The sequence below is a fragment of the Magallana gigas genome, chromosome 8 (genome assembly GCF_963853765.1).
Source record: "Magallana gigas chromosome 8, xbMagGiga1.1, whole genome shotgun sequence".
Lineage (NCBI taxonomy): Eukaryota > Metazoa > Mollusca > Bivalvia > Ostreida > Ostreidae > Magallana > Magallana gigas.
In genome coordinates, this window is record NC_088860.1 from 3,604,641 (window position 1) to 3,619,623 (window position 14,983).

General features: G+C 33.2%; 2 protein-coding genes across 2 annotated transcripts; both read right to left on the reverse strand.

The window, feature by feature from the left end:
* Positions 1 to 4,220: 4,220 nt before the first annotated feature.
* On the reverse strand, positions 4,221 to 8,703 carry LOC105345068 (neuronal acetylcholine receptor subunit alpha-3). The gene is made up of 2 exons (XM_011453048.4): positions 8,102 to 8,703; positions 4,221 to 5,547 (listed from the first exon to the last, which is right to left on the reverse strand). The coding sequence occupies exons 1-2, from the start codon at positions 8,432 to 8,434 to the stop codon at positions 4,639 to 4,641; spliced, it is 1,242 nt and encodes a 413-aa protein (XP_011451350.3). The 5' UTR covers positions 8,435 to 8,703; the 3' UTR covers positions 4,221 to 4,638.
* A 1,425-nt stretch (positions 8,704 to 10,128) lies between these two features.
* On the reverse strand, positions 10,129 to 14,868 carry LOC105345073 (neuronal acetylcholine receptor subunit alpha-6). Its single transcript, XM_011453063.4, has 2 exons — positions 13,922 to 14,868; positions 10,129 to 11,665 (listed from the first exon to the last, which is right to left on the reverse strand). The coding sequence occupies exons 1-2, from the start codon at positions 14,252 to 14,254 to the stop codon at positions 10,754 to 10,756; spliced, it is 1,245 nt and encodes a 414-aa protein (XP_011451365.3). The 5' UTR covers positions 14,255 to 14,868; the 3' UTR covers positions 10,129 to 10,753.
* Between the last annotated feature and the right edge of the window lie 115 nt (positions 14,869 to 14,983).

Below are 14,983 nucleotides of genomic sequence, written 5' to 3' on the forward strand. Positions count from 1 at the left end.
AATATGCATATAGAATAAGAAATAAATGCAAAATAAATCCAAAGACCACTAAAGAAATTCAACGTCCGCCACGAGTTTCAGGTGTGCAATCGGGTGTAACGAAATCACTAGGTGCCTGTGTGACGGTGCCTATTTATGAGCTTAAAGGCCATTATCGCGTGTAAATCTTTATAGAATGGTCTTTCCGTATAATAAATTTCAATCTGTAAGTATGCTTCAAACAAATGATTCAACACTGAAAAATTACAGCAATTATAACAATAAGGAAGACTTAAGGTGGTATGGGACATCTTTCGATATTATTGTGGATTAAAGAGCAATAAAATTAAAATACTTTTACCAGTTTAGAATTTCACATTTTACAATATTTAATAACAAATGCGATTTGAAAACTTTTGGAAAGGTAAAAATTTTAAAATCCCCAACGGGATTCAAACTCATGAGCCGTATTGAACCCCCTAACCCACTGTACTACGTTGTTTGGGGTCAAAACTGGTAAAGAAAATATTCATTTATAAATAAAATTATTTATGAAATTAAACTGAATTCTATTGTTTATTTCGATAAATCATGGAAGTGTCCCATAGCACCTTAAGTAGTATATTGAGGCTGTCATCAAATAGGAAAAGGATTGACAAATGTGTGACCATACTTATGCTGCCTCAACTACACAGGTAACTTTAAAGGGACATGGTCACGATTTTGCTAAAAAAAAACAACCCTGTTTTTATTATTTACAATGCTTTATAAATGCGTTTCTAATGATCAAATGAAATTTGTGTGTCATTTGTTGAGTTATATGCGAGTTACAGAGCTTTCAATTCTTCATCATGTAAACAAGGCACGTGTCCTGTTTTTTGTTACATAGGTTTAATATACCAGTAAAAGGTTTTTTTCAAAATGATTTGTCTATCCTCTTATTCATTTTAAGCATTAATGAACAGTTTCTAACGGTCAACACATTCATTTCGTGTTTAAAACTAGAATTTTCACTTCAACATTCAAAATGTAAACAAAAGCTTTGTTTACATAGCGAAGAATTGTAAGCTCTGTAACTCGATTATAACTCAACAAATAACACTCAAATTTTGGTTGCCTTACTAAAGCATTGTAAACATTTAAATCGAAAAAATAATTTTAGACCAAAATCGTGACCATGTCTCTTTAAGGTAACAAATAGCTGTAATGGAAAGCTCAGAGGCATCGCAGTAGATCAACAGTTCTCAAGATTTGGCGTCATTGAGATGAGGTACCATGACCTGTGATATCTACAATTTTTTCAATGATTGGAGTGTTGATTTCCAAGTTGTCCATTCTCTTACTATTTGTGTGTGTAGCTGGTCGTCCTAGTCCACACTAGACGCAACAATTGTCCTGATGATAATTTTTTCAGCAATGGTTACAAGAGATGAGAGCCCCAATGGGTCGTAGAAGCTTTTGACTGTGGAGAGAGTTCTCGTATCACAGGTTTGATTTCATCAGAGATGCTGAATCTTAAGTTGTCTGTTTTCTAGTCCCACAAAAGGCCTAGGATACGCATGGTAGGTGTGTTCTGATCAAAATCTAACTCACTAAATTACTGGTTAGGTCTTGATGGTCTAATGCATTCGTTACTGCTCTGCTGTTTGATGCAAGGTCTTAGATTCCCATTTATTTTCAGCGCAACTTGTGTTTAGAAATGAACTCAATAGCTTCTTGTTCTGTAGGGCATGACTTCAGACCACCATCCATGTAAAAGTCATTGACAATAAACTCCATCACTTCTCGTCCATGATCATGTGTTTCTGCAGCGAACCCTCTAATGTGTGGAAGTCCATACATAGTTGTAGATGGTGATGGACGATATCCGAATACTGACGTGCACAGAGCGAGGCTTAGATAAAGACAACGTGGATTTTGACTTTGACGTTTATTGTTAACGACACGAGCGATGAAACCAATGAGAACGTAAAGGACGAGTTTTGTACCTCTACCACCCGGTCTCCACTGTGTACGACCAACTGGACAACGCTGAGAGATCGCTCGGTAACTTTAAAGTGAGTATTTAGTATAATCTTGGCCGTATAGGCCGGTTTAACGTAGAATAATGACCCCCGTAGAATAATGGTCATTTTTCGACGTAGAATAATGACCCCTCGGTTATCCTTTTGCCTGAAGAATAAGTGTCATTTTCATAAAAATGAGCACACTCTACATGAAGAAAAGTGACCCCTGTAGAATAATGACCCACCTATAGATTAAAGTTTTTCAGTATATTTTTTTATTTTACTATTTGTGAAATAGTCTCTATAATATTGTAATATTTACTGTTGTTTACAGTTTACGCCTTCGTCTGTTTTGATTGCATTCAGCAAGTCTCGGTCGATCGATGTTTGTAACTTTAATGTTTTTCATTACAATACAGTTGCCTCTCTTTGTTTATGATAGTTACAATTTAAAAAAAAGGGTGTTCTAACAAAACATTACACTTGTATGTAATTTGATTTAAAAATAAAAATGAAGTTAATGAATAACCATACAAATTTTTTTCGATTTGATAAGCCTTTATCGTCATTCTACAGAAAAGTGGTATCATTTTTATCACGAAACGTTTAGAACAGCCATCCTTTTAATAGAGTTTTCCCAATTTTTCACTTTTTATATACAAGTTGAAATTCATTGATGATTTGAACCCACTTTGAAGGGCACAAACAACAAGAGCAAACATCATGGAATACATATAAAAATGATAACATTGTTAAATTAAATTGTACAACGAGGCTAAAACCAATTAAAAATGATCACAGATTATTTTAAAAGCTTGTTAATGAAAACAGAGACATATAAAATAACATTTATTGAATTATTTGTAATTGCTAACTTTGATGCGGTAACATTATAGAAATTTAATATTTCATTATAAAAAAAAATATTTCACAGCATCTTAAATATCACGAATTTTGTTTTATATTGCTTAAACACTTTTGGTGTTTCTCCTAAATGGATTATTCTTTTCCATTTAAAAGCGTTTGAAAACAGGTAAACGTTTCCTTGTAGAAATATGGAACCAAGGTGGCGAAAGTGGTTTTAAATAGCACGGGAACCAGCCAAGAGAGATGGTTTGTTTCCACTCAGATTTTGTCAAGTACCTTGTTCGATGTAACCTTTACTCAAACTACTAAATACCCTAAATAGCCTTGAAGGGGATGTTGCGAAGGATATTTGTTACAGTAACTCCTCCTTGTATGATGAAGTTCGAGATATGTTTTTCGCGAAGTTTCTTTTTTAATAGTTTGTTTTATTACTTTGTATATTTTGCCTCCCCAAAGATAAAAGTATGATTATCTTTTAAAGTTCTTTACTTAGATTTGATAACGTGAGTTTTGGAATGATAAGTGATTTTATGACTATTAACCACCATCTTAGTCTTAGCAAAGTTTATATTTAGTCCTGATGTATCAGCAAAAAAAAGAATCTAGTTCTTTTAGAATCTAATTTTTCTGGTGATCAATTTTTAGATAAAGATGTGTCATCTGCGTTTTGTGAAATTTCTATCTTTAGTATATCCAATTTTTATGCCTTTAATGTTTTTATTGTTTCTAATTATTGTTCCTAATATTTCTGCACAGAGCAAGAATAAGTAGGGTGATATTTGATCAACCTGTCTGTCTGTACCTTCTTTGTAGGTAAAAAAAATAATCTGATATTATTCCATTCTAAATACTAGTAATGCCCTTTTATATATTATAAAAGATTTGTATCAAATCGTTTATTAAATTTCCGAAATAAGGTCGAGTGTATGAAAGAAAAGATTCCATGGTATACAGTTAAAGGCCTTTACAAAAAGTATAACTGAAATATATGCATTCTTCATTTTAGTATAGTTCATAAGATCATATACTAATCTGATGATTTTCACCTATGAATCTTTCAATAAGGAGCCAAGTTTGATCTCTGCTAATTACTTTATCATTATATAACTTTAACTTATTAGCAATCCAGCATGACGCAAATTTGTAAATAACATTTAAAAAGGCGTATCTCCCGAATGATTAGGTTTATTCAACTCGCATGTTATTCATCGATTGTAAACTAAGCAAGCTTCAGAATTATTAGTCAACAAAATGCAAACATGTTTTTTTTAATTTGCCAATCATTATGACCCTTATTTATAGCCAAAGTAGTAATACAACCATAGCTGCCTCTACGTCAGGGGCAAATTATAATATGAGGCGAAATAACGCGGTACTCTCCTGTGTGGTTTGTTTTTAAAACAAATTTTGTACATCATTCTTTTCATTGAAATATGGCTTAAGGAAAACTACTGCAATAGTTTTATTATACACATACTTAGCATAACCATCTCGTTTAAAAGCGTTTACAGAATTTGATATAAAATCGAACCAAGCAGCTTAAAAAAATAACAATACAAAAACAGTGCATAATATAAGAAAATTTATGTACGGAACATTATTATAAACAGCCTTTAAATATAGCACACAAATCTGACGTAAACCTTGTAACCGTGTGGTTGCATAATGGTTGGTTCAATGAGCTACACATTATTACTTTTGTAACAAGTTGAAGAGAATTGATGAGTATTTAGATAGAAGTAAGCGAGAATATACTATCATATTAAATTTTTTAAGCCATTGCCATTTACATGTTTGCTGCCATTGCAAACATGACTATCGATATCAGTGAGTTTGTGATGGAGAAAAACCAGAATGCGAAGAAATCAATGGAAGATGCAACCTGGTTCCAACCAAACGTTTCAGCAGGAGCAACGTAATTATTACGCACGGCTTCTTTACCTTCTTTCTCGTCATTGTTGTTTAGATTTTCGACTTGACTGTACTTTTTACACCGTAGCCTTTGCTGTAACTTTATAGCTTTTACCCAGAATGCATGAACTTCCTCAGTCTCGTCTCTGTGACGTAAGCGGAGCTGAAAAGCTGATATTATAAGGGCCAATACTCCATATACAAGTTGAATTACCAGATAAATAGCTAAAATTGGTATGCTGGTAGAACTAGTTGGTAACAATGCAGATATGATAGTCAGAAATACTGCAAAAGACAGAAATACTGTCACAGAGAACGACATTTTTTCTCCAGCATCTACTGGGATTACAAACACCAGAATGTTCAGATAACCCAGAAAAATAACGGGTAGAATGATATTCATCACGTAATACAAAGGCTTCCGCTGTAGTTTGATCGTAAAATCGATTTCAGATTCTGATTGGTCTTTTTTTATCATCGAAGATGTATCTACAATTTTCCATACTCCGTTTTCTTCATAATTATAGAACTGGATCCCATTTGTAGATTTTGAGATTTCAATTTGGTCCACGGTGTGACTCCACGTGATAAACTTGATGTCACATGATTGGGTGTCGAAAGGGAATTTGGTGATGTCCATGGAGCAGCGAGTTTCGAACACGTCAAAGGGCAGCCATATAACACCGCCTACATGGACGATAGACAGGTAGTAGAACTTGCCGCCAAGCTCTTCAAATTTTTTAAACCCGTTCTTTAAAACGAGATCGGGCTTCCAAATGTCATTCTACAAATAAACTACAATATTGTATTACAAACTCTTTAGTTTTATTTCATATGATATTGCTCAGTTCAAACCTTTATAAATGCAATTGCTCTTTTAGAAAAGACGGAATCAAAAAGCTGCCAAGGTTGAAATGCACATAAAATCAAAAAGGCTTATAACAAATTCTATAACCATAACATTATTAACTAAGGTTGTTTAATCTGAATTTTAAAACAAAATATTTGGTATACATCCACAGGCTATTTCAGTTTACAATGCTATGTAAACGAGAACATTTTAAATCTAATATTAACTATCTATAAAGTTTACCTATATTTATAGTTAACTTATATGTAATTAAAGTATATATATAACATTTAAGCTTTCATATTAAAAGTAATTCCTTTTTATTAACCTTGCATGGGACAATGCGTTCTTGTGTCGAGTCACTATGCAGAGAATTCGAAGCCTTGTTTCCGAATGGAAATTAGCACATAGATTTAAAAACATAATACAAACGGCCTTTAGATTAAGAAAAAGGAATCATTTTCAAATGTCTTATGCGTGTATCTCCATTGGTATCGTTGGCCTGTAATTGACTTACTGGACTTTCAAGGGGCATGGTCACGATTTTGGTCAAAAATTATTTTTCCGATTTTATTTACAATGCTTCAGCAAGGCATTTTTAAAAGGCAGCCGAAATTTGAGTTTCATTTGTTGAGTTATATGCGAGTTACAGAGCCTGAAATTCTTCGCTATGCAAACATAGAGTTTGTTTATATTTTAAACGTTAAAGTAAAAATTTCAGTTTTAAACCTAAAACGAATGAGTTAAACGTTAGAAACTGTTTATCTATGCTTAAAATAAATGAAAAGATAGACAAATAAGCTAGAAAAATATTTTTTACTTGTATATTGACTCTATTTAAAGAAAAACAGGGCACGAGCCTTGTTTACATGACAAAGAATTTGAGCCCTGTATTTTGCCTTTAACTCTAAGAATGACTCTCAAATTTTATATGATCATTAGAAATGCATTTCTAAAGCATTGTAAATAATAAAAACATAAAAAAGAATTCGACCAAAATCGTGACCATGTCCCTTTAAGAACTGGCATTATAGGATCATCGTCGCATTGTCTACCATTCACACTTACGTTTTATATATCTTTTATTGTAGTTTAAGCACGGGATATTACAAATATAATGAAATTGCACTTTAACGATTAAAGGAATTGTTCTCGTATGAATTTTATCAAAACAAAAAGCATGTAGACGATATGGGGATGTCTTCTCAACAATACGACTTTAATCCAAAATGTAATCAATACGGAGATTCCCAAACCTGTCCAAAAGGGACTAAATTCTTTCAATGTAGAACCCTATTTGCAATGCCTTGCCTTTTCTGTAATGGTGCTAGTATAAATCAAAGTACTGAAGTACTGACGGGAGTTGATTTTATCGATTATCATTTATTCAAAATCAACGATATGTGATTTTGCATGGCAAGTAGTATCAGTAATTCGTTTATCTCCGACAAGCAAGAGAGACTCTGTTTTGTCGGATATTAAAGGAGACCGCCAAGAGTCTGGTTGAACGAGATTACATTGAACTCTAGCGTAGGAATACATACGACTTTAAAAAATATCTTAACTGTTTGTAAAATTTAAAATCTTACTATTTTCATGGTATTAATAAATAAGTTTTCTTGAAAAACAATGCTTCAGTATACATAGCATCGAATTTATCGATTATTTTTCATGAACTAAGTGTTGTCAGTGGTTTTGATTTCTGCTTAGGTCCAAACACTGTTTCACTTTCGCTTTGCCCGAGTAAGTGCATAGGAGAGTTGATTAAAATCAACTCCCAAAAACTAAATTAAAGCAACACAAGTTACTTTGGACTTGGTCTGAGAGTCATCATTACGATATGGCAAACAACGTAAAAATCTAACAAACCATCTAGGTTTTATATACTCTGTAGATGCTCTAAAGAACCATGCTTTTATCACTCAAAATAATGTTACTTTGATTGCAATTCTTCTCTTTTTTGAAGCACTAGAAACATTTTCCTTTTAATTTGGCAGATATGAACATAGTGTTGTAAGGAGCTACTAGATGGAGCGCGATTCCAGTAGGCATACTGTCTAAACAAAAACGATATGAACTTGACATCAGTGGAAAAGAACACTTTTAAATTTAAATCTAATCATCAGAGCCATGAAAAATCTAAATCTACTCCTAATAAATATCTAAGTGTTAGTATTTTTAACCTCACATTTTGAAAAAAACAAACAGGTTCACTGGTAACATATGTTAAACATACGTTGCAGTTTTACCTGTGATATAACATCATAATTTTTTTTAAGCATTTCAATTCTATTTTTTCGCCATTGCATCGAGAGAGTTAATAATGATATATCTATGGGCATCGAAATTAATTGACGGTTGTTAATTGGAAAACAAAATTGGATATGATTATATAGATGAATGAATCATAAAAAAAACTTTTAACTACATGACTGAAGATTATAACTATATTCTCTGATATGATATAAGTTTCGTTTTATACTTGTACCTGCGGAACAAATATTGTGTCGGTGTTGTTATAGTCGGCGGGCGTCCATTTCAACAGTTCGTCCGTCCATGACAACTCCAGGTAACCCGTGGTAACCATTTTTTCATCGACCTCGTTGACCTCATTAACGCTACTGACGTAGAAGCTGACGTCAAGCTGGAGAGGATGTTGCTGATTTACCACAGGGCGAACTTTTGAGGAATAAGAGTCAAACAGAGTGTCGACCAGATTCTTCAAATCATCACTGGTTTGTGACGTCACGGAATCAATCAAAAAACATGCAAAACACACAGTTATTCCTAATTTCAACCACAAATGATTTTTAGTCTTCATGATGACGGTCAGTACGAAACTGCACAAACGAGGTTTATCTTATTATTCACACCAATACACCAAAACGTGTTTATAAAAAAAATGTCCAAATATATTGAAACGTCCTCATATAGTCTAGTACATCAAGCATGAGCACTGAAGTCGAATAGTGAATGTTTAAGGTAGTTATGTGAAAAGATTTCACTTTTCGAAATCCTGTCTAATTGACATGTTTACAAAAGTTTAATGCACAGGGACAATAGATCCGGTAAGAAAATCTTCTTTGTTAATACATATCAATAAAATGTTTGTACTATGTATATTCGTTAACAGAAGGGTGTATCTTTGTAATTAGGAAAGGGAACTATAAGCTTTCCCATATTCAAACCTTTGTGTCAATAAGACTGGAAAGCTTCTTAAAATCATTGTTTGGTGTTTAGAAGTTTTGACCTTACTGTGTCTTTTTTGCTATGGCCGATATTTCTATAGTCATTTCGTTTTTATCTGAAGATATCTAAGGTATATCCAATTTTTAAAAGACATTTTAACGGCATAAGTTTGTTTTTACATTGGTTTTGCATTAGTTAACTTCCCCGCACAAGAGTTCAGGGAAATGATAAAATATTCATACTCCAAGTACTACGGTACATAAATGGTATATTTACACCATGTCCTCTAAACATGTTATGATAATGCTCTCATGTATTATGATGACAAGATTAGAATAAAATATATTGAATTCCGAGGTAAACATTATTGAGACAAAAATCAAAACATCCGGCCACAAGTTCTAAAACATAGCGCTAAAAAGTGTACATATAAAGTTTCTATTTCCAATTAAATCAAAATTTCTCACCTGTCATAAAATATACGGGTTCAACAGAAGAGCGATGCACGCTGCATTCTGACCCACATATTTTCAATCAAATGAATTTTTTAAAATTAGATGTGGAGAAATGTAAACAATATAATGAACAATAGTAAGGTAATCGGGATCATGGCGGTCATAAATCGAGAGTAACCACGTGGTCATATTTCGTATTTTGATTTGATGCCATCCAGATCTCTCTATAAATACCGGATAAGAATATCGCCAAGTGGTTCCTATTAATTAATGGCCGATATAGACCACAAAACCAATTGTTTATAGATAATATAAACCCTTGTTTAGACGTACATGTATGTAAACGATATAAACCGGAAGACAGTTTTGGTTATATCTGACATCAGACCCCAATGTATATTAATTTCAGTTAAAATAAAAAAGCCAAGAGTTTTTTTAGATGAAAAAAATGTACATCGTTTTTTACCATTGACTTCTATTTACACATTGATAAAAAGCTCTATAGATGATCATGAGTGATTCAATTTACGGAATTCATTATGCAGGCCTTTAAGTCTACCGTCCATTGGTCGGATATCCGGGAAGGATGAGTGGGCTGACAATCATAGTAAGTGGATCAGTCAATCTACTCTCTGCCAAACCTTAAATAACAACATTGCAAGACCTACATGTAAGGGCCTAATAATTTAATGAAGCTGCAAAAAACAAGAAATTTGTGTTAAAACCTTCGTTTTTAGTGAAAAATATTAGCAAACTGGAAATTTTATTTTTTTTAATCTTTTCTACTTAAACGGGACATTCAACATGCTGATTATAAGTTCAATATTATGATATTTAAAATATAATTTACCAATTTATAATAACCAGTCACGTTTTTTTTAACAATTTTGCTCAATTAATAAACAATACAGCATAGTGTCTTTTCTTCAAAATGGATGAGACCCCTAAAACATGCGCATTGCAGTTGGTTAAAAAATCATTTCAACATAAAAATGTGCATACACTGTATACTGATTTTTCTTACATATTAAACAACTAACAATCTTTTAAATCAGAATTTACAAACCCAGTTCAAAGTTCGAACACTTCACTGTTACTGTAAATGAACATGTGATGAAAAATCAATGCCCGTTCAGAAAGATATTATTATATAAAAGACGTTTTTTTTTCTGGTGACTGACAATTGTTTTATGTACATGCTTGATTTTGAAAAAAGGTTCTTAAATCTTCATATATTTTTGTTAGTCTATACAAATCTTGTTTGTCTACATGTATGATTTATAAATCATGTGCATACCGTAGTGACTGTTTTCCATTTTAGATCAGTTCAAGGATCTTAATAGCTAAGTTAAATAACCAAACAATTTTAAAATGGATTTTGGGGGATATTTTTACTTTTTCTTTTAAAGGGGATAGCATGACATCATGATAATAGTTTTAAAAGTATTTTTTAGAATTACGTTTGGTGACAAAACTGAGATAATACAAAAATTTGGTTACGATGCCGCCACACTGAACATTGCAATAGTGATGATGATGTTTGTAATGAGAAAAGACCAGAAAGCAAAGAAATCAATGGTTGATGCCACGTGATTCCAACCAAACGTCAAATCCGGATTTTCATCTGTTTTAGGTTTGGATTTAAGATCATCAATGTTTGAATTTGAATCGAAGGGTTTTACTATAACGGTATTCATCTTTTTGCACCTCAGTTTTTGTTGAAACCGAATGGCCTTCACCCATATACCCGAAACCTCTTCACTGTCGTCTCTATGACGTAAGCGAAGTTGAAATGCGGTGATGACAAGGGCAAAGACTCCATTTACCAGCTGTATCACAAGGTACATAGCAAGGACGGGAATATTTTCAGAACTGGTCGGCAACAAGGTAGAGATGATGGTCAGGAAGACGGCGAAAGACAGAAACACGGTCACAGAGAAGGACATCTTCTCTCCTGCGTCGGCCGGGATTACAAACACCAGTATATTCAGATAACCCAGGAAAATGACGGGTAGAATGATATTCATCACGTAATACTGCGACTTTCGACGCAGTTTAAAAGTAAACTTTACTTCCGATTCTCTCCCTTCCTTTTTGATCTCGGACGTTGTGTCCAAAATATCCCAGACGGCGTTCTCCTCATATTCATAGAAGTTTATCCCTTTTGACGATTTCGTTATCTCGATCTGTTCAGCAAAATGGCTCCAAGTAACGAACTTGATGTCACATGACTGGATGTCAAACGGAAAATTAAAAATATTCATGGAACATCGAGATTCGAAAACACTAAAAGGCATCCAAATAACCGAGCCTTCGTAATCGATATAAAGATAGTAGAAACTACCGCCAAGCTCTTCAAACTTCTTGAACCCGTTCTTTAAAACGAGATCGGGCTTCCAAACATCATTCTACAAAATAAAAATCTAATAAAATGGAAGTTTGCAAAATATCTACATAATAAATAAAAGATTAGATTATACCACCACCACCCAAAGACTACAACGAGCCAATTAAAGTAACTACTCTAAGCGCCGCGTTAACTATATTTAATGCATAATTGTAGCTTTCTAGACAATAAAATAGAGAAAGGACTAGAAGATTTAAGTTTTGCTCAAAATAAAGAATGAGTATCTATGGTACACAATTGTTCTTCTCAACCAGTTGAATTTATTACCCGCATTAAATCGCTGTATCAAAGCAAAATATCTGCAGGTGAGCCAATGCTCACTAGGTATACCCTCGCCCTAATGTGAGCACACAAAATAAGCTAAGTTAAAATTTAACAGGAAGTTGACATCGAATTTGTCAAAAAAATTGAAACAACCATATTACACGAGAAACAGTGTGTAATAGAGAACGCCTCAACTGCCTTATGTAGATAATCTTCATAATATGATGATACTTCAACATTACATGCTGATACTTTAACATTACTGCTCAAATCAGATTCAACAGCAATGCAATGCTTTATCCTTTGCATGATCTTATAAGTTGCATGTATGGTTGTCGTTTGCCTAAATACATTGCACCAAAACAAATCGTATGTTTCGACAATATTAATATTTTTATTCAGTAGAGATCCTCTCTCGTGAGCTGTAGTTTATTGTGTACTTCTTCAGTTCCAGCTTTTTTTTTTATTTTTTATTTATTTATTTTTTTGTTTACACATAAATCCACATACACACATATTTCAGACATATTTCATACATTTCAAGATTCTACATATTGTAATATCTTATTAATCTAAAGGAAATAGATTATCCGTGTAGTGTGAAAACGTGTTTTATTGCAAAAAATATATATAGATAAAAAAAATAGTAGTAAATGAAAAGAGAAAAGGGGAGATATAGAAGATAAAAAAAATACAATAGAAAAGGGGGTAAATGTATCAAAATATTTGTTCACAAGTCAAAATAATTTTAAAAAAAAAGTATCTACAGTTTTTCAATAACATATATTTTCAAGCAGAATCCTGTTTTTTATTATTTGTAGTTCCAGCTTTTTGTCATGATCCAAACTAGTCTCAGTGGATCTTAGTCCTATCTCTGAAACAGAGAAACAGCCCAATGTTAAAACTTCCCTATTTTAAGAACCACCGCATAGTGAAGTATCATCATATAATGAAGTATCAGCATGTAATGTTGAACTATCAGCACGTAATGTTAAAGTACCATCATGTAATGTTAAAGTATCAGCATGTAATGTTAAAGTACCATCATGTAATGTTGAACTATCAGCACGTAATGTTAAAGTACCATCATGTAATGTTAAAGTATCAGCATGTAATGTTAAAGTATCAGCACGTAATGTTAAAGTACCATCAGGTAATGTTGAAATATCAGTATGTAATGTTAAAGTATCAGCACGTAATGTTAAAGTACCATCAGGTAATGTTGAAATATCAGTATGTAATGTTGAAGTACCATCATGTAATGTTGAAGTATCATCATATTATGAAGATTACCTAATGAGGCAGTTGAGGCGTTCCATAGTGTAACCTTGTTTAATACCATAGCTTGGCAAGTTTTCTATTGTTAAAAGTGTGGGTTATATGTACATATCACGTTACAGACGGACAAACAAGAGCTTGTCACGAAAATACGGCAATATTCAGTGGAATATACCTTTGAATTAGGCGAACATATTTTGTCATCAAGACGATAAATTGTACCAATTCTTTTATCGCTTTAAAGATTAAGATACTATCTGACAGTTATACAGGGTTAGATTTTCTATTATTCTGATGCGTCTTTGTAATGTATTCCTTTTAAATTCTATATATCTCTTTCACTTGTTATTGGTATTTAAATTTTTTTAGCCTGGGTTTAGATTTGTTAACGGATTAGGAAGATAAGTAATCTAAATATGTGAAGGGGATTTAATCAAATAGAAAAGAAATTATTGAGAACTACCAACTCATTAACACACGAAGGATCTTTATATAATCCAATGCTTCAGTACATTCATATCTTAAAAAGTTGCTATATTATAATTGAGAGAGAGAGAGAGAGAGAGAGAGAGAGAGAGAGAGAGAGAGAGAGAGAGAGAACGCTAAACAACTGAATTTTCTTATGATTCCGAAAGAAGTTCTAACACATTAAAGATTTCAAAGGCGGAGATGTCTGTTGCAAAAAATGTCTTTAAATTAGAGAATAAATCTTTACCTGCGGAACAAATATTACTTCGGTGTTGTTATAGTCGGCGGGCGTCCATTTCAACAGTTCGTCCGTCCATGACAACTCCAGGTAACCCGTGGTAACCATTTTCTCCTTGACCTCGTTGACCTCATTAACGCTGCTGAGGTAGAAGCTGACGTCTAACTGGAGAGGTTCTAGCTGGTTAATCACAGGGCGAATCTTGGAAGAGTAGGAGGCGAAAAGATCGCCTTGGAGTGTCTTAAGATTCTCGTTAGTTTGTGAATTCACAGAACAGATCCAAATACTGAAACAAGTAACTAAAAATTTCATTGTCGGATAAGTTACGCACGGAACATTCATCACGTTAACATGGTTAAAGTTGTATGGTTGTTCCGTTTAAGTCCACTGTTTTGTCTTCTCCAGTACCCTCATTCCTCTATAGCAGAGACATGTCCTATGTTTCTTGATTACAAATATTATTATTATCAAGTCACTACCTTTTAAGCTTATTAATACCGAGCGAAAACAGTGGGCATTTATATTAAGTTTTAAGAGCCGTGATAAACAACCATTTACCCTAACTTAAAGGCAGGTGTCGTAGAATTTGTGAACCATAAAACAAACATTTATAGAAATCAATCTCGAGTGAACTACGCCCCCTGTCTGAGGGCAGTATCGGATACGGGCAGTAAGCTCATCCAATGAACTCTAAAGCCAAGAATGGAACAGTTAATAACATTTGGAAATCCATTACAATATCCAAATACAGCGAGCAACCCCCACTGGAGTAATTGTTAGGAAGGTCTATACATCTCGATATTTCCCACATAATCATACTTTTTAAATGTTAACAATGAAGTTTTCCAACTCATTGATGGTGATAACTTGATATGGGTAGAATTCAAATTAGACAATTAAATAACTTCTCGCAGACCTGTCAGGTTAGGGTAAGGTCGAGTTGTTTATAAATCCGTACTGTTTCATTTAACACACAAAAGCACATAGATTTCAATCTCATGAATTGGCTAGGTTCTAAATAACAAGTCCTAAACCATATAGTCTATTCGCCCCTGCTTTCAAGATTATAAT

Bases quoted from the DNA above. Each gene is read 5' to 3' on its own strand.
- LOC105345073 (XM_011453063.4), bottom strand. From the start codon at position 14,254: ATGAATGTTCCGTGCGTAACTTATCCGACAATGAAATTTTTAGTTACT. The intron at 11,666-13,921 runs GTAAAGATTTAT...TTTATTTTGTAG, and splicing joins AAGTAATATTTGTTCCGCAG to AATGATGTTTGGAAGCCCGA.
- LOC105345068 (XM_011453048.4), bottom strand. From the start codon at position 8,434: ATGAAGACTAAAAATCATTTGTGGTTGAAATTAGGAATAACTGTGTGT. The intron at 5,548-8,101 runs GTACAAGTATAA...GTTTATTTGTAG, and splicing joins ACACAATATTTGTTCCGCAG to AATGACATTTGGAAGCCCGA.